The 24,808-nt window shown below is 39.7% G+C and overlaps 1 protein-coding gene across 1 annotated transcript in view; it reads left to right on the top strand.

Moving 5' to 3' along the window:
* Positions 1 to 24,808, top strand: part of LOC139292665 (receptor tyrosine-protein kinase erbB-4-like) — a 155,827-nt gene that overhangs the window by 90,334 nt on the left and 40,685 nt on the right. The window contains exons 14-20 of the mRNA XM_070915027.1: positions 2,251 to 2,344; positions 7,611 to 7,765; positions 10,966 to 11,010; positions 14,242 to 14,374; positions 17,719 to 17,841; positions 20,252 to 20,350; positions 23,853 to 24,038. Coding sequence (XP_070771128.1) covers positions 2,251 to 2,344; positions 7,611 to 7,765; positions 10,966 to 11,010; positions 14,242 to 14,374; positions 17,719 to 17,841; positions 20,252 to 20,350; positions 23,853 to 24,038 — 835 coding nt within the window. The remainder of the gene's footprint in view (positions 1 to 2,250; positions 2,345 to 7,610; positions 7,766 to 10,965; positions 11,011 to 14,241; positions 14,375 to 17,718; positions 17,842 to 20,251; positions 20,351 to 23,852; positions 24,039 to 24,808) is intronic.

Here is a 24,808-nt window from a genome sequence, read left to right on the forward strand (position 1 = left end):
CTTTACACTGAGCGCTGCCACTTTGTGTGTTTCATTAGTCATGCTTTAAATATCTCATGTTTCCTTTGTGTTTGTGCCTTTTTTTGATATCTGCTCAGTATTTATCAGTCTCATCAAATCTTCAAGTTGCCCTGTGGTTCAAGTTTTTGTTACAGCACCTTTATTTCTATGTGGACTGATTTCGAAGTAGAAGTACAGCAAATCTACCTTAATAAGGATAGAATCATAGTGTGCACAACTTAATTTCAGGTGTGCATAACAAAAACAAACTATCTTGTTTACCCAAAAATGTGTAAAAACATATTGAAGATTTCACTACACAACAGGGGTCCGACAGCAGCAAAACGACAAAGAGCTTGAATTGCCTTACGTCTCACATTTTTTTTGCATGCCAATCAGTTTTATTTTTTGTGTCAACAAGTTTGGCAGTACAAATTATGTCTAAAAGCCATTTGAAATTAATGTTTACTTTGCATCAAATCCATACAAAGGTGTACTATTCACTGCAAATGTGTAGCTGTATCTTTGTCCCATAACGGACAGAAAAACAGAACACAGCAGAACATCCTGCAACAGCCTATAAGTCTTAAGCTTCAGTGATATCTTCCAGCTACACCACAGCCTTTATTATTTCAACCAGCACACTCCCAGACAAAGGCTTACCTCCCCTGCCTCCTGGAAGGTTTTATGAAGGCCATATGAGATGAAGCATAATTAATACTAATTTGATTTAGATCCCACTGGGCCAACGACAATTTTTTTTCTATTGCTGAGATTGAACATTCTGTTTTCCCTCACTGACCAAAAGAGAAGTACCCAAAAGTCATTCTCCTTGTCCTATAGTGACAAAGGCAAAGTGCCAGATCAGCCGCACTGTGGTCAGATTTAATGACTTTCCGAGGCCACTCTGGTGTTCTACTATTATAAGGGGATTGCAGAAATTGAATAACAAGGCACTTAATTTAATTGATTTTTGAAAAGGTTGCAACCCTCGTAGGTACTGCACCTCTCAATTGTGCCAACCTCCTGCATGATGGTATCAGTATTACAGTTAGCTAAATAGCTACAATGCTTGTGGGTGTAACAGGAGTGTGTGTGTGTGTGTGTGTGTGTGTGTGTGTGTGTGAGTGTGTGTGTGTGTGTGTGTGTGTGTGTGTGTGTGTGCGTGTGTGTGTTTGAGACTGCCTGTTGAGGCTATGACTACATCTACTGACCTTTATTTCCAAAGTAAGAATTGTAAGAAACGATTCTCAAAGAATTATAATAATTCCTCTCAGTGCCTCCATCTGTTGTATTTGCTCTGGAAATGGCCTCCTGAATTCTCATTTTATTCAGACATTATTGATTGAAAAGGATCATTTACTTGTATTCAGCTATAAGAGGGCCTTTAAAGAGAATGCTCTGGAAAATAAAATGTGATATTGACTTTGAGATGAATATTTATTTATTCTTAGTCCAGTAGGTGATTCCACTGAATTTGCAGACTTAGATATAATGAAAATGTACTTTCACAGATTTCCATAACAGAAAATATGAAGCCATAATGTGATTTAGTCAAAATGTAGTTTTTAATGTTAGTGCTGAATTACACTCTGATTCTTGCCAATTGCCTGAGACATCCAAAGAAGAGGGAATCATTCCTCAAAAACATGTTTTCTTTTTTTTTTTAATTTTACTGTCTGAGCCATTTTTTATGGGTGCATTGTTAGCAAGGATAATTGTTGATTTTAAGAAGTGCTTGACACCTGAATTTTTGTGTTTTGGTGAAATGTTGAAAACTGTAAATGCTACAAAATATGAATCACTACAGATATACGTTATCTAAATTACTTCTTTTAGTATTTGGTGGGCTTTGATATGGTGTACAGGTGTTAATCATTATTTGTGGGTCCTCATAACTTAAACTTTTCTCTTACATTTCCAGCTACTGACTGAACTAAAATAATGACAAATAAGAATTTTACAAGCCACATCATTTTGGTGCAAAAGTCATTTGTTTGAATGGTGTGGCGGTGGTTGAAGTCTTGTTGCTGAGGTTTTTACCTCCCTTCATAACTAAAAGGGAATAAAAGAGTTTGAGTGAGTGCAGCAACAGAATAAACCTGTGTCTCTTCTATAATACATAACATCCATTGTTATTGTTATATTTCACACGTAACGTTTTGCTCCCCCTCTTGTCTCTCACCTCTGTATCACTTTCTATTCCCCACTCATCTTAATCCCTCTCTCCATCCCTTTTTTCCCTTTCAGGGATATTCGAGAGTATGCCAACGGGTCAGTGTGTGTAGAGTGTGATGCCCAGTGCGAGCGAGCTGACGATGACTCTTTGACCTGCCGCGGTCCGGTAAGCTCGCCCCTATAGACAGTGAGGCAGACTGAAGCACTCATTTCACTTACACATGTCCTCTCAATATAGACAGAGAAGAGGGCTGTTTGCATTTATCTAGTCATTAAAGAGGAATAGCATTCAACATTAAAATAAAACGACATTATTCCATCATTAAAAGATGAAGTGCACTCTCATCTGTCTTAAAGCTAGCAGCCACAGAGCCAATCTTTTAGTTATAATCTGACAGTGAAAAGCAAGCTAACAGTGAAAATCAACCTAACTACTAGAAATCAACACATCTATGATAAAAAGAAAACAAGATTTATTTTAAAGCTGTTAAAAAGTTTCTCTGAAATTGATATGAGGATTCAGCCATCCAAGTGTGTTAATATCTTCCAAAGTTGCATCCTTTTTTAAATACATAATTCCTTCTTTTTGTTGAATTCTATACTAATAAAGACTGTAACTTTGTTCCTGCTGAAGCCTCATATTAACTTCAAATAAACCTTTGAACACATTTTTGCACCATCACTTACATTGCAAATGCATTAGGAATAAGGATAAGGATGATGATATCCTGCTTTTTCTTATTGTCAACAAATTCCATGAAAAGACTAAAGCCAACAATGAATTCAACCCACTAAAAGCAGAATCAGCTGACAGGGTGAAATTGTAGTTTTCTGTGTTGGGCCCTCTAAAGAAAAGTATTCAAGGCCAGAGCATTGCTTCACTCACTAACCAAATGACCTGGAGCCTCAGACATTCCCTGTGGTCATCTTAGACTATGATTAATTATTGCATTAGCAGTCAAAGTGTGCCTTTCAGCTGTGCCATTGATTATATCTCATGTTCCAACTCAAAGGTAAAATGATTGTTTTGGCAAAGATTATTTTGTGTGCTAATTTGTAGCGTGTTTGTATTCAGTACATGTACGTTTGTGTGCGTTTAGGATTCTGATTTATTTTATGTGAAAAAAATATTTAGGGACAAAAATTCTTTTTTTTCTAAAGTAATTGATCTCTATGTTTTTTTTTGTTTCCAAAAGACATTTGTGTGTAAAAAAAAAAAAGAGTTTTTCATTGTACAAGGATTGAAGCTTTTAGATGGATCGTTTGGCAGCAGCTGTACATTAGAAAAAGAAAAATCATTGACCTTCATTTCCGTTTGCCTCTCCTGCACTCTACACCCACAGCCACATGAGGCCCTTGACCCTGCGCTTTCTCCTAAAATCTTATCTTGCTGTTTGATAGAGAGGGATGATTTGCGACAGATGCGAGCCAGAGGGGTCGTGTGCTGTCTTTTGTGTACCATCACACCCCGTCAGATAGTTTGCCCAACATAGTTTGAAATATTTGTTTTTTCCCCCAGAACCAATGGAGTGTGTGAGTGGACAAGCATGGGAAAGGCCAAAGTTAGCCCATCTATGGTTGCTGGCTTGAGTGGAGTGTGTTTGTTGCTGTTGGAGGAGATTCGTTGGTTTGATTATCTTGACTGGTCAACAATACAAATACCTGTATCTGTACTTCCAGTATTTTGAGAAAAAAAAGTGATATTTTAAGTCCTTTGTAATGTTTTTCATTCGCTGTACAAATAATTTCACATCTCTATCTCTGTTTATGAGAACAAATGCAAAATCTATAGAGGCTATCTTGACATCCCCAATGTATTTTCAGGTGCATATAGAGGAGGCTTATATACATTGTGTTTCAGGAACTGTTCCAAAATGTCCTCATTTTGGCTCTCTGTAATTTCCATACACAAGTAGAGTACATTCTCATGCAGTATTTCAGCCTCAGTGTGTCTGTGCATGTGTGACTTGTCAAGCTGTATGTAATGGATAATGTCCCAGGCTAACCTGTTGGACCTCATGTACATGTGACATGTGCAGCACAGGCACACAAATGGATTACAGCAATCATGTTATGGCCACAGAACCCATAGCAATTACATTCCAGCTTGCAGACAGTGGTTTGATAGGTCTAATGCCTTCTGCAGAGAGAAATTGGAGATATGACTATAGGCATGAATACAGGCTACAGTATGGACTGAATAGACGATAATGGTAGATCTAGAGTTGTCGATCAGTGATACAAACACATTTGACCTGCTCATTTCATCTATTACTGTGTCTTTACTGAAAAATTGGAGCGTCCAACAGGCGCTAAAGACTTCAGTTCAGTTCAGCTCAGCTCAACTCAAGTACCCTATTGAATACATTCATCTTCTGCAAAAGATGAGATTTGTGTAATTTGTCTCTATGTCCTTATCCTGTATTAACGCGCTTTACTTTACACACTTTGTCTTGTAAATGAATCCTACAGGTTTTGGTTCAATGTGTGTTTGAGAAAGATAACTAAAATGTTTGAGAATGTAAAACAAAACTTACTTGGGCGAGGAAAGGGGCATATCCTCTCCTTCCATCTCCCCTTTGTTTCCCTTTTTCTCTTGTCAAGTTACAACGTTGTTCCATTATGAATTTTATAAAAAATCCACTTATCCCATTGACACTCTGTTGCTTTATAAAGTCTTCCTATGTTCTGCAGAAGTTACAGTTAGTAAGTTAATAAAGCCACACACTCTCGTGCACAAACTGGTCACTCTGATAGTACAACATATGATATCTAAACAAAATACATCTGCAGGAGTGGCTATGTATTTTTTATGACCACTGAATTGAATTGTCATTGTCATATTCATAGGAGCCACCACATCCATCTCTTTCCTATTTGTCTCTTTTCTACCTCCTCTCACCTCTAAGCTTTTTATCTCTCCACCTCATCCTTAATGCTTAAAATTATTTTGTGGTGACTTTTTCTTGTGGGAGTATATTTAAGGACTCCAGCAGATATAAAGCAGAGCATGATGACTTGGTCCGTGCATTGTATCACAGTAAAATATCTTGTAAATCCTTCCTGATCTACCTGATCATGCATTGAAAAGCCTTTTATGTGGCTGCCTGTTAAAAGTCTTGACTAGAAGCTCTGACACCGTTAAGATTAATAAGAAATATTCACTTATACACACATATCCAACAACATCACACACAAACTTTGGCGTTAAGCGCACAAGCGGGCCAATTTAAATTTACAGCAGGGTGCTTTGGTCGCGACACTGTGCATCCCTGTCATTTTTTGGATGTCCCAATACCCTGCTGGACCAAACACTGTTTGTTTCCTCTGTCACATAATTTAGCTTGCTGATGTGATGGGATTATTGAATACACACACACACACGCACACGCACACACACACACACATACACACGCACACTCACACCAATAGCCACGGGTGGGAAGACACTCATAAAAGCGAAAGTGCCAGGCTCAACGCTAAAGCCAGCGAGAACAGCGAGACTTTCAATTTGCATAATTATACCGCTTGGGATGCATGTTCACACACACACACACACACACACACACACACACAAGTATGCACACTCATACACACACATGTATGCATGCAAGCCCATGCACAGACACTACTTCTCCAATCAAAGGATGTCTACCTTAACTATCATATTTAGCGAGAACAGTATTTGTGTGTGTGTGTGTGTGTGTGTTGGACGTGTGTTAATATATGTGTTAATTATTAGGGCTGCCCCCAACCAAAGTCGACTAGTAGTCGTTAGTTCAAGCCATTAGTTGACTAGTCTTGCTCGTTTATGATATTCATTTAATTATTTAGATTTATATTTTTTGGGGCATCAGAAAATTCCAGTTCCAAGTCCAAGACTGAGACAGAATGTTTTGAGTAACACTGTTTACAACACAATGCTACATAACAGAGAAATACAAAACTGTAATAATGAGCCTTTAAAATATACATTTTCCAAGCGCACACACGAAGCGAGCAGCCTGTTAACAACCATGCTAACGGCAAAAGCAGTAATGATTCTGAATGTGTCAGAACAGCGAGCAAGGAGACTGAGCATTTTGTTAATTTATTTCAACACAGTGTGACATCGTCCCTCACCTGTCTCCGTCAACTTTGGCTGGCACCAAAGATAGCTTAGCATGATACATTAAATGAAAACCAATGAAAACTTGTTTGACTAAGACTCTTCTCAGTGACTAACAGTTTGGTCGACTATAAGGTGGCAGCCCTATTAATTATTGTGTGTGTGTGCAATTTGGACATCCATGTAAGTGTGTATGTGACTCAAGTGCCTGGTCAATTTCCACATGTGTGCTTGTGTGTGTGTGTGTTGTTTGTCAATGAGATGTTCTTTAGGCCTGTCTGGGAGAGCTCCTCGCCTCTCTTCCTCTCCTACTCCTCCCTCGCCTATATTAGCTCCATAAATCCTGTTCTAGGCGGATTGTTATGGTCACTGTGTGTGCTGTGAGCGATGGTTATTATCTGCCTGCTCCGCTCACACTGCTTTATGCGTCTCGTCTGCGCTCTCCCTCCCGTCCCTCTTTCTCTCTCTTTTTCTCTCTCTTATTCACACTATATCTCGCTCGCCCGCTCCCCTTTGCTGTTATTCTGCATGCATGTCCACTCTCTGTCTCTCCCTCACTTTCCCTTATTACTCTACAGTACTTCTTTTTTCACGTTTCTCTCCCTTCGCTCTGCTCACCTTCTGTCTTTTGCTCTGTTATCTCTCTTGCGCTCTCAAGCTTCCACTGCTACACTGATGCAAGCACAAACATTTAATCTATAAAGCTGCTAAAAAACCCACACTTGGCAAGTTATTGATGTAGAAATATACCCATCAATCAGTCTACATTACAAACTGCAGATATCTCATCCCCTAAATTTGCGACATCACAGGTTTGTCCTTTATGTCCGACTTCATGATGCCAGGTATAACTACAGTATATCCTCTCTACACTCAGGATGTTTGTAATAAGAACTGGAGAGTGAAAACTGTCACCTAAAGATCTGTGAGAGAAAGCTGGACTCGCCAGTGATAACTAATCTCTTGTGAGACATGTTTCCCAACACATCAGTCATGAAGAAGGAATTTCTAAGAGTTGTCATGACTGCCACTTGCCACCAACTGCAAAGTTACCTAGTAAAAACCTTTATAAAATATTCCTTTATCGTTAGTGCTGGAATTGTGCGGTAATGCTTAGTCAGAAATGACTCATGCTACTAGTCATCATCTTCATGATAATAATATTAATAGTTCTCAGTTCAGTGCCTTGCTAAATGGCAACTTAGCACCTCGCTGATGGTTATACGTAAGCCTACTATATACATTTCAGTTAGAATTACTGTAAGTTTTCAAAATGAAAATGTGCATCTGAGCAAAACAATGTTCTTTTTCTCAATTCCCAAAGGGCCCAGAGCATTGTGTGAAATGCCTCCATTTCAAGGATGGTCCTAATTGTGTGGAAAAGTGTCCCGACGGCCTGCAAGGTGCCAACAGCTTCATCTTCAAGTACGCAGAGGCAAACAATGAATGCCACCCCTGCCATGCCAACTGCACCCAGGGGTAAGTACAGTCAGGTCAAAGACTGGTCAGAGGCGTGGGGTTTCAATGGTCATTACTCCACAGAAGAAAGACATTGCTTTCATTCCTTCATAAATCAGAAATCCTTCAATCCATAAAAGTTAAAAGAAACCAATCAGTAATCATTTTGCCAGATAAAACCAAAATACATGGAACATTTGTCACCTTAGATGGTGTGAGAGGATGATGACTCATTCATCATTAGCAAAATCAATTGGGAGATTGGGTGACATGTTGATCATTTATGATAAACATTTGGATGGCTAACTTTAGTGTTATAGTAATGATTAGAGTTGGGTGTTGCCTCGCTGAAGTGTTGTGTGCATGTGTGCTAGTATAAGAAGAACTCTATCCCAACAGTAACCTAAATGTTATTCTAATCTTGCATCCAAATCTAAATGCCAACCCTAAAATAAATAATAAAAGTGAAAATTTACAAGAATCTCCTTGTCACAAAAATGAATACAGGAAACTTTGCATTAACTAGGATCATTACATAAAACATAACCCTTTGTCCTGACTAAAGTTCCTGACAGAACCCTGAGGGCCTGGTGGCTTCAGCTTTCAAATCAGAAAAATGTCACACTGCCACAATTAGTGGTAAAATGAAATAATTATGTGCGGATCTGTCATGAAGTATTTAACTTAAGTTAACTTTGCAAATTCACACCATTGACCAACCATTGCTTGGTTGGCTATTGTGGGTAGCTAGCACTGCCATGTTACTTGTGAGCTCGCAAGCCACAATAGCTCACCAACTAACCCAGCAAGTAGTCACTACATCACCAACTATTTTACAAGGACGTCTGAAGGAATTTCCCTGTGACTGGGTACTAACAGCATATTCTTGCTAAATCTTGTCATTCTCTCATTGTAAATGTATTTAGCTGTCATATGAATAGTGGTTGAAAAGCACATAAAACAAAAACATAAAATAATAAAAACATAAAATTATAGTCCAAATTCTTCCAAGTAAGGAGAGATAAATAGAGAGGCGAAGCAGAAAATGAGAGAGAAGAGAGGAAGAATGAAACTGAGAGTGTGAAGTGAAGTACCTTGCCACTCTCCATTGCTCAGTAGCCACTGATGGCTCAATGTAATATTCAACAAGGGTTGGTAAGACATCATTTTGTATTTAACTCCACAGGGAGTTTATGTCACTTCCTTGTGTGTTATTTCTCCTCTCCTGAGTGACAGCCTCCAGCTCGCTCGAGCATAACAATGTAGTCGTAAATGGAAAACACCGGGCTGACACTTTGTCACAGGTATAGCTTCATAAGCAGGTCCGCCTCTCAAATAAAAACAAGCTGAGGGAGGAAGAGAGATAGACAGAGAGGGAAAGAGACAGAGACAGGGATGAAACCACTTTTCTTTACTTCTCAACATTCAAAAGAGCCACCACATTTTGGAGCTAGTATTAAGACTGCCGCCAGAGCACAGAGCACATGGGAGATCTGAAACATCAACACAGGAGGACTGGTGAGATTTCCAGCAGAGATCTTTGCTTTTCATCAGAAGTAGCTCAGTGTAGCTTTATAAAGCGTCACCCATGTGGACACACTGAAACTGAAGTTCTAGAATAAAGTTGAAGCTGAAGAAGAGCCAACAAGGCTTTAGTTCAGAACTCGCTTCACATTTCAAGGATTTACGATTGTTGATGCGTGTGTTTGGTGCTATATCTGCCATCATGGCTACCGACTCTTTAGTCTTTATTTGGATCCCTATTTGCTTTTAGTGTAAAGCTTGAAGCTAGAGTTGAACATAGAAAGCCATCTTGGTCTTTATGCACTCAGAACTCTTTAAGAAGCAAAGAGACGGAGGATGGCAGACAGAACGAAAGAAAACAGTGAAATCTCAGTTCTTTGCACTACTTCAAAATGTATGAGTTATGAAGAAGATGAGGAGATATTGTGACATAACACTTTCCACTCACACACATACATAGACATTGTATGTTTTGACAGACAGCAATAAAGGATATAATAGACAAATCAATAGATTCTGGCTTATGTTTAGAATATGACCAGCACATCAAAGTCCATACTTGAATCAAACACGTTAATTCGACAGATCAATAAATTGACCGATACAAAGTCCTGCAGTTCCATTCAGCTAAAATGTGATCAGATTCACTGATGAGCGAACGGAGAAGGTTGTTTGTGTGTTTATCTTATCGTGTCTCGAATATTGCAACTCTCTGTACACGTCTTTCTCAAAACTCTCTCCATTGCTTCTAACTCCAAAAAATGTGACCATGTTACACCTATGTTGGCTTCTTTACATTGAGTCTGGTTTGGCACCTCCTTATATCTCCAAGCTACTCTCCCCTTATGACCAAACACGCTGCATGAGATCCTCAGGCAAAACTCGGTTATCCACTCCAAAGTCACGGCTAAAAGCTAAAGAGCCCCCAGACTTGACTGAATCGGTGCCCCATTTTAAATCACTCCTCAAAACACACTTGTATAATGTTTTTAATCCTTGATTCCAATGCTTTTATCTTTGTTCTCTTTTGGTTTTTACTTATTTATTTACTTTTTGTCTGTTTCTTTTATTCATTTTATTGTTGCATATTTGTAATTGTCCCTGTAATACTTGCTTTGCTGACACTTTTCCCCATGTCTTTCATTGCTTTGCTCTATTTTATGTATGCACAGCACTTTGTAATTCTGTTTTTGAAAAGTGCTATTTAAATAAAGTTATTGTTATTATTATAATCAAACGAGCAAAGTAGAAAAAGGTTACTGAGGGAAAATGTTCTTAGCAAAAAGTGTTATAGGTTCAGCTTTTGTTTGATTTTGGTTTCCTTTATTTGATATGAAAGGGCCGGCACATGTAGCCTGTAGTATATGTGTAGGTGTAGTGTAGAGAAGAACCACCCATGTATATAATGCACGGCCATACACTCATTCCATACCCAAATATTGTGTAAATGGGCTGATAAAAGCATAAGGTAGGTCATTAGGTTTTCTGTAAGAAAGTCCAACAGGGGTCATCCCAGTGCTAGGACAACAGGTCCTTTGCTTAAAGTGTTTTTACTCTAACTATTAGTTACTGTTTTGCTTTGCTCAACTCACTACAGAAACAGACAACAGACTACAGAAAAATCCTTCTCAGATATACATATAAACTATGACTGTTGTTTGTTTAACTGTTTGCTTGTCCTGTATTTGTTTCCTTAGGTGCATTGGACCAAGACTGCAAGACTGTATTGGCTGGATGGACAGGTATAAAATTATTTCCTGTGGATTGCCTCTATACTCTATCTTACAAACATACCTACATAGTACCACACACACGCGCACACACACACACACACACACACACACACACACACACAAGCAAAGTCTCTGATTAATGGCTAGCTCTAAGGCCCAAAATCCCTGTGAGTGTCCTTAATGCCTCTCTGTGCATGCATGCTCGTGTGTGTGTGTGTGTTTTGATAGATTGATAGTGCTTTAGTTAATGTTTGGGGGGGGTTAAAATTTCATAAGAGAAACAGTTTGGCATCAAGTGGTGCTGAGAATTGTTGGGTGGTGTTTGGGGGATGATTTAAGTAAAAAAGAAAAGACAAGGCTGATCGGCAGAGTGAGCAGCCAACATTACAGAACCTGCTGGTGGGTTTGGATATCTAACTGCCAACAAAAAAGGACAGGATAGTGCAATGGTAAAAGACAATATGTTCATCAGGATGCTGCCATGGTGGCTGTTGAGAAGAAAGTGCCATACAGTGAGATATACATCTATATAAAGACAAACAAACCGATTTAGACCATTTAGTGAGTATTTACTGATCAATATTAAGTGAACCTTTTACTGAGGCAAATAGATGCTGAAGGAGATACCTATAATTCTAGATAAAAAACTCAGGCCCTCTAAAGAACTGCTCAAAATTCCAACTTTTCCTCCTGCAACAGTCTTTGGGACACTGGCAATAGGATGAAGGGGAACTGCAGCAGATGGGGGAATGTAGCTATCAGCTGACCCGGTGAACAGATCAGCCCTTATCAGATCTCTGATAGCTGAGGCTAGGATACAGCAGTAGACGCCCAGCTGACCCCAGGCTTAGCTGCCTGCTCTGAGATGTCACACATCCTGTAAATCTGTTACCTGTTGGAGCTATTGGCTTTTGAGCACGACTGAAAGTGGCTTATCAGAAATACATGACTACACTAAGCCTTCAAAGGCCATCGTTCCACCTGGCATTAACATACATCTTGTGTAGGGATTGTCTGCATATCTGATTAAGCTGGATTAATCACTTCCTCTCACTTACTCATGTAATATTCGGTCTGATAAAACTGGCAAGTAATACCTCATCTAATATGTTCCCCATTCCTATTTGGCAGTATCTTTCACGTTTAATTCAAAATTATCAGGGCTGCCTGTTGTCTGATATCTCTGTGTTCCCTGATTGGCTCCTTGTGCCTGCATTTTTAGATTCTGATGTCTGTAATGGTGGAGAAACATTGCATTTAATGTGGTCAAATGCATCACTGACCAGGTGCAGAGGCGTCTTGCTGGGCGATCTTTAGAACAGAGTACATTTATAGTATAGTTGGGTTTCATCTGACCACTCTGGGGACTTGTTAATGTCAGATGGAAAGATCATGTAAGTGGAGTGTGCAGATTGAATTAGACTTCAACACTGGGTCTTGATGCAAAAATTGCATTTTGTCATGCGTCAAAATGTCAGTGGCCTTTCTTGCTGACTGATGTGTGGCTATTTGTAGCTTTTTTGTAACACGGCCAGTGTTACAAAAAAGCTACAAATAGCCACACATCAGTGGGGTCATCATTGGTCCTTTTGCCCAAGTTATTATTGAGGAGTGTGAGACATGCACACACATGTACAGAATCCATAGTACTATGTATTGATACTTACCTCCTGATGTTATATACTGAAGCAACAAAACTACAAGAGCATTTGTGACTCCACACATATTAATGGTACCCTTACCTTTACCTACTTGTAGTGAGGCTAAAGACTTTCATACACTGTATAAGTTCTCACTAGGTCCCGAATTTTGAGGCCAATATCCAATTTTGAGAATATGAGCTGATATTTTTTTTTCATGATAAAAAAACATGAACTATACACTCATTCACTGCCTTGCCGAGAGTTAGATGAGAAGATCGATATCACTCTTATATATGTTGGTTAAATACAGTATAAAGCTATAACAAGGAGACACTTAGATTAGCTTAGCATTAGGCTGGAAACAGAGTGAAACAGCTAGCCTGGCTCTGTCCAAAGTTTAATTGCCTAGCAGCACATCTAAAGCTCACTGATTACGAGAAAAAAAAACGTTTAGAGGTGCCATTAGCTATTAGCTAAACTAAGCTAACCCTCTGCTGGCTCTAGCTTCATATTTAATGGACATATTGAGAGTGGTACTGATATTCTCATCCAACTCCCCACAAGAAAGAAAAGAAGCGTATTTTGAACTATTTGTTTAAAGAATTGTGACCGTGATATTTATTCAGCAGGACATTTCACAGATGAAAAATAAAGTTGTCAGTGCTCTCTGGTGGACAATCTATGTAATGGTGACACAGTATCTAAATTACCTCAAAGAAATCTTATTCACTATTGGCTCCAACATATCTGCAGTAAGCTACTATTGGCCAATATATCTGCCTGGCTCTAATTCTCACCAGGTCTTTACCATCACACAAGGCCCTAAAATAGTGATTTTCTTCCAGTGCAATCCAAAGAGAGAGCTGTGGGGGAGATACAGAAGCTGAAGCACTCACTTCTCATGAAGCCAGCTGACCGTGATAACATTTTAAGGGGTGAATCCTTGCAGTCTGTGATATATAGTCCCGAATAACAGCCTTTTTCCACTGAATTAGGACAGAGTCCTGGTCCGCTTTGACCAAATTAAGTTCTTTCATTACAGCAAAAAAAGGAGAGGGGGTGGACTGGTATACTGGAAAGCCAACTCTTCCTGCTCATTTCTGCAGTAACTCTGTAGTTTGAAGACCATATCAGGAAAATTATTGAGAGGCTTGATTTCAAATGACAGCATCGGTGTGGTGCTGAGAATTCACTTTGATGGTTATTTCCATGTTTTTGATCTCAGCCTCGATTTTAATGAGAGGGCATGGTGGGATATTAAAATTACCAGATGAATCTTAAAAAACTGAAAAACTAAAAAACTGGAGGTGAAGAGGTTATTTAGGGATTGCTCACATAAGCATTTACTTTACAGACATGTTGTTTGTGTGTTGTATGTGTGCACATGGCAGTATAAACATGATGCCATCTTCTATACTTTTGTCCTCATCCTCTCTGTTCCTACTCAACCTATTCAACCTGCCCCCCCCCCCTTCTGTCATCATCTCTGTCCTCCGTGTGATAATGTTTCATGCTTTATCATTGCCCGTGTCCTCTTCTGTCTTCATCATCTACTCATTGTCCTCCTTCTTCTCCCCCTCTGCTTTCTTTTCTTCAGAACCCCTCTGATCGCGGCGGGGGTGATCGGCGGCCTCTTCATGGCGGTGATACTGGTGCTGAGCGTAGCAGTGTCTGTGCGCCGGAAGAACATTAAGAAGAAGAGAGCCCTCCGTCGTTTCTTGGAGACAGAGGTGAGCGGGGCAGCAGATGAAAAACATAGAATAGGGAGAAGGGAGAAATTGCTGCTTGTAGCACTGGAAAATAATGGTGTCAGAAGATTGTGCCAGTTGGCACTTTCCTTATTTTAGCCTAAGTAATTCCAAATTTAACCTAATGCACTATGAAATCACAAAAGATTATTATATTTTTAGATCTCTAACAGATTTTGCACATAATTGACTGTCTTTAGGACAAATATTCCATCAATTTTAGAAGAAAACAAAATAAAAACAGGAAATTCCTGAGGACGTTTTGTCTGAATTTTTAGGATTACATTTTTTGTGCATATTTGTGCGTGTCTGCAGTGTAGCAGTGTGAATGTGTGTGTGTGTGTGTATGTGTGTGTGTGTGTGCACCCATAGCACATACACTGGGAACACTGTACAAAATAAGAGAAAGTCAGACTGTTAAAATAGTTTGGCTTAAATGTCATGGAAGATGGTAGTTAGGCAAACTCAGCACACATGAAGAGTTCCCAGAGGTGAATATTTATTTATAGTGCTCTCCATTTTACATGCAACTCAAAAAAATAGAAAAAAATACAAAGAAAACTAAGAAAATGAGCTCATAGCAACTCAAACTAACAGCCCGTGAATGGCAGCACGGCCTCACCTCTCTCTCCCCGAGCAAAAAACCCAACTGACTGTGGGTGAACTGTAGTGAACTTATCATCAGGAAATCAAATATCATTCATGGGCTTACACCTCAGCTCATTGACCTTACTGATTGGCACTTTAACTGTAAATAATTCCTAACACATTACTCAGAATGTGTAAGAGAAACAAAAGAAAACCTTTCTACAGAAAAGAATACCCCTCCATTTGGTTTGGCCCAGTGATGTCAGCCATGACATCACCAACACCATAAAAATCAGGAAATGCTGGGCAGCCCCCTCCCAAACAATCGTCCTGCATGATGGGTCTGAACAAAGGAACAAACAATTAAATCATGTTCAAACTTGCAACTCAATAAAGGTAACTGAAACTAACTTATGACGTGTGTCTGCTTTAACCTACATGCTAACACAAACAAACCCGGGATAGTAGGTGATGCAATGTTACAAAAGCAATGGTAAATTATGGCAAAATGAACACATGTAGAAAATGGTAATGTAATGTGTAAGATTAACCTATAAGGGACAAATGGTGAGCAAAGCAGAGTTCTCACCCACTTTGTCACAGACTGAAAGAGAGAGAAAAGAGAATTAGACTTCATGTCTCCAGATGGTGACTGTGAAGGTTGATAAAGTGTCAGAGGCTCAGGTGTTGTTTGCCATGGTATACTGGAGAGGACACTTCTGGTAGGAGGAGGTAAGGGACCATACCATTAGAAGAGGAGAAAGCACTCTTCCTTTGTGTTAAAACTAGAAGAGTATGTCATCCAATACACTTATGTGTCCATAGTGAGAATAAGGTCTTGTTACACTTTCTCTTTCTCTCTCTTCAGAGCACACAAGTATCAGTGAAGTGTCTTTGCTGATAGCTATAATGACAAAATAGCTCCGATATGGCTCATCATTATACTTCTCTTGCGTATGGCAGACACTTATGCTGTCCCTGTATCTTGGTTACTTATATACTTATATGTAATATATCTTTTTCTTTGTTTCATACACAAATTCAGACAAAACCTGGCTACACAAATGTTCAGTATATTACAACATTATATAGCTAATGAAGAATACTTTAAACACAGCCATGCAGGAAGAAGAAGCCTGCTGCCATTCTTAATGCGAGAATAGAATGTGCTGCAAGCAATGTTAAATGTTATCTAACTTCAAAAACGGGTGCATTACATTCAAAAGGCAGTATTTAATAGATATGAGAAACAACTTTTTCACAGAGCGATCTGAGGAGCTACAGCCCTCGATTACTGCAGTGGTATCTCACTTATAAACCCACATAATAATGCATAATCGTACATGTAAAGAATTTCACTTGTTAACTGCTTTTTAACCAGTCCTATGATGTCTTAACCATCTAAACCATTTAACGTTACACAATACATTTTACATTGTGATTCATATATATAGAATATATAAAGTAATGTGTAGATGTTTCTCATCAGATTTTTTGAGATGTGTCTCAACTGTAGCATAGTGAGATTAAAATAGCAAGTAAGGAGTGACCACACATTCGTTGGTGTGGTTTCAGCACTGCCTTGTAGAGTGAGAAGGTGGACAGCTCCAATGTGCTGCTACACAGCCTCAGCATCTTCAGCACCACTAATGCTGGACAGCTCCCTGCACAGAGGAACAGCATACAGTAGTGTGTGTATGTGTGTGTGTTGATGGATCATTTTAAGACATCTGTATTGCCTTGTTTGTGTGTGTGTGGCCCGCACCCTCCTCGTTTCCACCCCGCAGAAGCTGATTTGTTATGCCATTTAAATGAAGAATGGCTATTGTTTTTAATCAAACGGTAACCATGAGCCAGAGGGACAGAAGCTGCCGACCACAGCCAGGCTGATTTACGCTCTCTCTCAGTTTTCCTCTCTCTGCCCTCCCTCCCTCCCTCCCTCTGTAATCTTCCACTCTTTTCCTAATTCTCCTTATATTGCTCCCTCTCTTATGCTTTTGCATCGTCTGACTAATTCAGCTGCTCGCTTCTCCGCCGCTGTCTTGTTGTTGTTTCTGCCACAGCTCCTCTCCCACTCCACATCTTCCTCCATCCCTCCCCTCATATAATGTTTCTCCCTCTCTTGCTGTTAAATCTGTTCGTTCCTCCACTTGAGCAGTAATGAGACAACAAAAGTGTCAACTCCTTTTCAGGCTCCGCAATTATCCACCTTCCCCACCTCTTTCTCTTGTTCTTTGTCCACCTATCTCCATCTCCCTCTTCTATTCACACATTAAAGCTCTCACTTGTGATATTGAAATGGTTATGGCACTCCAGGGTTTGGATTTGTCTTGTTAGAAAAATGGCATTGTAACCCTATTGTCACTTGAAGCACTGGGCAGTTACTAATTCACACTAGATGTTTTGAAGCAAAACGCATGATAAGATTAACAAGTTTCAAAGTAATTACAGTTTTCATTAGATATTGCACATTTTGCATTCAAATTACGCTATTTTAAGAAAAACTTGCGTACACACTTGAACATGGAAGTGGTTTGCGTTCCCATGTTTCTCCTAAAGCTAAATTGTATATAATTGCTTGACCATATTAGTGATATCAGATGTTTCAAAGATTTCTTAGTATTTTCCCATGATAAGTCATGACTTGTTGGTGGAAAAGATTATGCATCTCATTGTAGAAAGCGTGTGATATAGGGTTTTTGGTTACAGTACTGATTGAATGACTTATATGTTTTCAGCTGGTGGAACCTTTAACACCCAGTGGAACAGCACCCAACCAAGCCCAGCTTCGCATCCTGAAAGAGACGGAACTCAAAAGAGTCAAGATCCTCGGCTCCGGTGCCTTCGGGACTGTTTACAAGGTAAAACACGCATAAAAATAAAAGGATTGTAACTGTTTGCATGTGTTTCAGTTGGTAATAAATGAATATACTCCTAAATTCAAGATCATGATGTGACGATGATCTTGAAAAAAGAGGAAGACAAGAGAGACAGATTACAGGATCATTAATGATAGGAAATGAGATGGAAGGCTGGAGGCGGGGGATGAAAAGAATAAGTAATAGCAGACACTGAGACCCCTTGGGTTACAGGGAAATAAGAGGTAGCTGAGGTCACCACCGGTGTGATGATGAGTTCGGTAGAGAAAGCTGAAATGAGCTGAAATTAGAAAAAGCACACTCTCTCTCACTGAAATCATCATTGGTCATTGTGTAGATCCATCCTTTCACATTATAGCACATTTCTGGGTCAGAGGTATGGTAGCAGGAGCACAGATGTCCTTTTTCAAAGCAACGTCTTGCTTCCCTGGGGAATCTCCAGGCACCTCTAGGCATGTAAGAATATAGTCCATTCAGAGTCTCATGGGTGAGTTCTAAGGCAGAGACAGTTTTCCTTGGTGGCCAGAAGGCATCAGAAAGGGAACTAAATATCCTCCACCGGATCCCCTCAGGGTTGAGGCACAGTTGGTTGATGCTGAGATCTTCAGCAGCTTGGTTGCATGTGATGTGTATTATTTGATACTAATCATAAAAGTAGTCTTTATCTAAAAATGATATGTAGTACAAAGTTGCCACGTATGCAATGTTCCAGGTAAACAATTAGCAGACGTTGGGGCCCCATAAAGATAAGATGTATTGTTGTTTAGACTTGGTCTTCCTTGGTATGTGAAAGGTTATCTCTGAGAGGTTAAGGTACGTGAAACATCATTCTGAGAGGTCTCTTTTCCTGACCCCTAGATAGGGAACGGAAGTTTACAGACTCGTGTGTTATAGTAGGACCCCATGTATGCTTAAAGGTATAAAAGACGAGCTTGAACAGTGTTCGAGGCAGCAGTACTGATTTGGCTACGGGTGCTGTCCAGGTCAAGATGCGCATGCCTGTTGATCCTGATCTTTGATGCAAATAAAGAATATTATGTGAAAAGTCAGTATCAGCGGAGTTTCCTTCCATCATCGAATCATCGCCTACATCTGGGGAATGAAGAAGAAATTAACGACACATGATCTTATTATTCCATGCACAACTCAGATGTCTTGGCCAATGTTGAGGGTCAGCATTCAGATCGACTTGTAAATGAAGCCTCTGCGCGGCTCACCTCTCTTTTCACCAAAATACTTCAATATAGCTCTCTCATTACACAAGCTGCTGGACAAGCTGTTAAGTGTTGAGCTGCTAAAGGGACCCTGCAGAGTTTTTGACCACTAGTGGTGCCATGGAGCAATGTTCCTGTTTTGTGTTCTACTAGCACACAGGTGTAGTGCATGCAAGCTAGATGAGGAGAGTTAGTAAACTAAACCTAAACTGCCATTTACCTCAGAGATTGGCCAGGTCTGTTGTAGGAAAGTGGGACAATATGATGTTCCCTTGGTTTCACGCTATTTCAGAATTGGTGGCAGTAAATTGTCAAGAAACAAATCAAAACACAAACTAATGTGGGGAAGAAAAAGACTTAGTTTATACAACACAACAGTCTTCTTCTGGGGCAATCAGTCACAACATGTCACTTTGTTTTGCAGTTTTAACTGTAGCACCCAATTTAGGACAATTAGTGTGATTTTGGAAATGGTGTAACATAATGAGGTGCATTATTCACAAGTACTGTTGCAATCAGCTACAGAAATATCGCTGAAATACTTAGGTGTTACAAAAAACTTGAAAACAGCTCTGAGATAAATTTAGAACATTACACACCCTGAATGCAGTTGATTTGAAAAAACCCCACTGAATAATATTCATCTATACAAGTGCAGGTAGAAAGAAGTTTCAAAAGGAGGCATCACATTGAAATTACAGTTTTGAGAGGACAGGTGTTTTAACTCTATGAGTAGAGGCGTTGGGCCTGCTGTCACTGGCGATATGTAGTCATATCAGGGCTGGACAAAGGTGGGACACATTTGAAACATTTGGTAAAAGTGGAGAATTACTTGATTTCTCGCCACTTTTAAATGCTTTGACCACTTTGGCAGCTGCTTAATCACTTTAATCCCACCTGAAATTAGATACTTCAAAATGATTAAATAGTTTTGCCCAAGTCTTTTTGAAGGGCAAAAGCACCTTTAATCATACATCATGAAGAGCATTCTCAACCTCTGCCAGTGAGAATATGGAAGATGGTTATTAAGAAAGAAAAAGTAGAATTCAGGGTGAAAAATTCCTAGTGTTCAAATCTTAAACATCTTTATTTTAATACAATTTGATGAGTGAGAGTTTTGTGATTTTCCATTCAGTATAATGACATCTTTGTCTGTGTGTGTTTGTGTGTTTCTTTAGGGTATTTGGGTCCCAGAGGGTGAAACGGTGAAGATTCCTGTAGCCATTAAAATCCTAAGTGAGGCCACGGGACCCAAGGCTAACGTGGAGTTCATGGACGTGAGTATCTTGAAAACTTGGTTTGTCTTATAGAAGTATTTCAAGCTGTTTTTGGTCAGGTCAGTCCAGCCAATACAACATATACATATACATATATCAGGGCGTTGTTACTACGGTGACACATAGTTAAGTGTTAGATATGACCTTTTTAAAAGTCACCAGAAGATTGAAACCACGTCTCAGTCATATTCAAATGAAAGCAAAACTTACACGTCAGGGCTATTGGTGAAATTAAGATATTAAAAACTAAGTTTAGACCCCATAGACACCAGAATAGAAACCATCAGGGGCCCCTAGGACCCCTACGTACACACACATCATGCCACGGGCTCTGAGCACAGTGCATGTATAAAAGATTCACAGCTCGGCTCATTTCAAAAGGAAAAGTGGAAAAAAAAAATCAAAATTATTACCCTATGATGATGCAATGCAGATGAAATAACCCCCATCAACACACATACACATGTAGACACAGGCACACACACATTGAAACTGACCCAATTGCACTCATGTTTTGCACTTAGTTTGACAGACTAAGAGGAAGAGATTTGGAGTGTTAGCATTTCTATTTTTATCAGGATATCTTTGATGAATATCCTACGTGTGTTTAATTTAATGCCCTGTGTCGCTTTGCGGGCTTGTCTGACAATGAGAGAACCAGATGTCAGCAATGAAAGGACAACATGTAGGGAGACAAAAGAGGCTATACTGTGTATAGGGGGATAGAGATGTAAGACTATTAATGATGCATATTCATGTACTAGCAAAAAAACAGACATTTACATACTGTATATCGCCTGTATCTGTGTGTCAGAATCAGAAATGTGTGTGTGTGTGTGTGTGTGTGTGTGTGTATGTGTGTGTGTACCACGACACAAAACCAGCTTCTCACCCCCAGTCAACACTCACTCAGATGGCTTGTGTGACAGAATGTGCATGCATAGCTAAGGATGGTTATTTACAGGGCATGCAGGACATCCTTACAGAGGAAAATTCTCCAATTTTTGACAAAGGGTTTGTGGAGTATACATTTACATGGGAATGTGTTTTTTCAATTACAGAAGCAATGATAGTGTTTACAAATCAGATCGAATTATTGATGACAATTTCTAATGTAGCTAACATTTAAACAAAATGTATGTAACTGACTATTCAACTAGTCTTAAAGGGAACAACTGGGGTGACAGAGAATGTGATTGGGAGAGCAAGAAAGTGGAGAGATAAACTAAAATAAAACTAACAATAAACTGGCAGAATAAAACACAAATTCAGAGCAAATTTCTTTGATGTTTGGTTTATTTATTTTGTATTTCTCACAGTAAAAATCATTTGAGTTTCATCTTATTTTCCTCGTGATACCTTACTTCACATTCATCCAGTTCCACAGTCTTCTTCTATTGACTGCTGAGCAGCGGGGGTCTCAGCCTCTGCTCCGGGGAACATCAGTGGTACAGAGGGGAAAGGAGAGTGCCATTCATTTACTTTACCCATGCATATTATCCCAGGCGGGAATTCTGACTGGTGACCTTCTAGCTGCAGGCCACACTCACTTGCCACTGACTGTTTGAAGAATGTCACCGAGGATTGATTGTCCTTTAGTCTGCGTGTGTGTGTGTGTGTAGAGTTTACCTGTGGAGCTCTCAGAGGAGGGAAACTTCTCATTTTAAACAGCAATCAAAGGAGCAAAAATGTTTGCAACAAAATGGCAATAATGCCTCCCTGCTGCCAGAGCCCAACAAGAGGGTGTCAATAACCAGCAAGATTGTCACGCTTTTTGCTGTACAGCAATTTTCAGGCTTTCACTTTTGATATAGCTCTAAAGACATGAAAACACTTTGTTTCATTTGAAATTCATTTACAGAATTACAAGAGTGAAAAAAAATGTTTATTTATGTTTTAATTTGGTTACACATACACGTATACTGTATATATACAGTCTCGTTCTCTCTGCCTTACAGTTCATATCCATATACCCACACACAAACAGCAGAGACATACTTGATGAATGTATAATCTATTGACAGATTTGGATCTATATAACGTGATCCCCCCCTCACCCTTAATTTAAAGCTGTCCATGCCTACAAGAGTTGAGACATCTCAGGAAACCACATTACAGTGATAAGGGAACCCTAGAGTGTCCAGATTTACTTGAAAGGGATATACAGTCAAACAGCAAGCAGACAGAAAGGCCCAGTCTCACACAGACCTTGGCCTGATTTCCTTACTGTAACGTATGTACTGCCGTCACTGGACATCTCCAGGACATGAGCAGGGATCTGATTATGCAAGCGTTGTGATACATGAGCCATATACTGACTGTGTTGTGGTTGTATCTCTCTGTCAGTGTTCAGTGAACCCCTCCACATTGCATATCTGTCTCTCCACAACACACACACACAGCCACCTATGATGTGTATTTTTTCTGCACAGCTATCCATCTCATGATGAATAGTGATATTAACCCATAGCCCCTGTAGTCACGATGCTTATGTGTTTGTGTGTGTGTGTGTGTGTGTTCATGTGTCTTGGGTAGCTGCATTGCCGCACAGAATAGATGAAGGTCTATTCTTGTATCTGCTCATGTTTCTGTATAATTTAAATAATATGTTGTGTATGTTTATATGCTACAATCATACGCAGAATTCCAAACCAATGTATAACATTTGCCCTTGTTACATAAAGGTGTTGACACTACAGGCAAGTTCAAAGCTCCATAAATAATGTAGTAGAGCAGCTTCTTCAAATGTACATATGACATTTTCTATACAGTAACATATTCTCTAATAGCAAATTCAGTACATTTCACCACTGGAAGGACACAACTGTATGTTGTATTAAAGGACAGAGATGCGTGATTTACAGCAATCTCAACTTAATGTTTTTACATGTTTTGTCTACTACAAAGCATGCTGACAGTCCTGTGAAGCAGTGAGTCACTTTGATGTCGAGGTTTTAAATAAGAATCTACTGTTTCTGACTCTGTGGAACCTCGCTGCTCGCTTCAAGAGAAACTTCAGCCTTATACAGAATAAGGCGTCCTATGGTCTTTGACAGTTCAGTCTACCCTCCTAAAGATGATGAACTCTCTGCCAGTGTTTTGAGTCTTTTAACCTTTACTCTGACATTTGTCCTTTGACACTAACTGGAAGACTACCTGTTTGAGCACAACATAGCACACTATGAATATGATAACTATTTGCACATCGATAAGTTTTCTTGTTCTGAATAGTTCTTGGCAAAGTCATCAAGAAAGAAGCTCGTGGGTCCATGTACAACTTTATTCAAATAATCACTGCAGTGTTCTCTGCAAGCAAAAAAAAAAAAAAAAAAAACTGAAATAGCATGACAGTGATGTATTTTCTGTTTGTTTTTTGCTAAAACAGTTGGCTGTTGCCTAAAGTGAACAATACTGTAAAATCTGTTGACATACTATTTCAAATGTCAAAAGCCATCCCCAACCCTTTCCCCCACATGCCTGAGTGTGTATCTGTCTCATTCAGGAGGCCCTGATCATGGCTAGCATGGAGCACCCCCACCTGGTCCGCCTGCTGGGTGTCTGCCTGAGTCCCACCATCCAGCTGGTCACACAACTGATGCCTCATGGATGCCTGCTCGACTATGTCCACGAGCACAAGGACAACATCGGATCCCAGCTGTTGCTCAATTGGTGTGTCCAGATTGCCAAGGTAAGGATGGGAGAGGTCGCTAGTTAGTTGTTATGCTCACTGTATGGTTGGTTGGTGTGGTGTTTTTGGTATTGATATATCGTTTTGTTACCTGAACAGTTTGTTTGTCAGTGGATCATTGATTGTTGCTTTTTTGCCATCTTGGCTGTTGCAAGAAATATCTGAGTCAATCATACGTGATGATTTGGAGGGTTGGAGAGCCATTGAACCCTTAGTGGACCTCAAGTGCAGACTGTTTACTGAAAAATGACATGTACTTTACACACACATACGTACTGAACCACCCTTACACCCTTTTATAACATGTCTCGACTAATAGAGGACAAGTGAATTACAACACTGCTTCCAGAGTGAAAAGTAGATGTCTGTGTTCGTCTATAGAAAATGGCTGCAAGCCAGGGACGGGGACTGGATATTATTTGGTAAAGTGTCCGTGAGTGTGTGCCGGTATGTGTGGAGAATTCAACAGCAGGCAGCGGCGCCCCTTTCCAGCCTCTCTGGAGAACTAAAGTAAATAATTCAAAGCCTTGCTTGACTTTGGTGGGGGAAGTGTGGAGTGCAGGGAGCTCAGTGTTACAGGATCGTGGATGTAGGAGTGCATTATAATTTGTTTAATGTACTTGTCAATTTTATTGGTGACAGATACACCAAGTAATGATCTCCCCTTCTCTGTCTCTGTCTGACTACGCATTTGCAAGGTTTGCCTAAAAACGACCCTAACAACACCGGAGCATTATAAGCATCTATTTCTTCATTATCAAAAGGTATTT

This window comes from Enoplosus armatus, chromosome 11 (genome assembly GCF_043641665.1).
Source record: "Enoplosus armatus isolate fEnoArm2 chromosome 11, fEnoArm2.hap1, whole genome shotgun sequence".
Lineage (NCBI taxonomy): Eukaryota > Metazoa > Chordata > Actinopteri > Centrarchiformes > Enoplosidae > Enoplosus > Enoplosus armatus.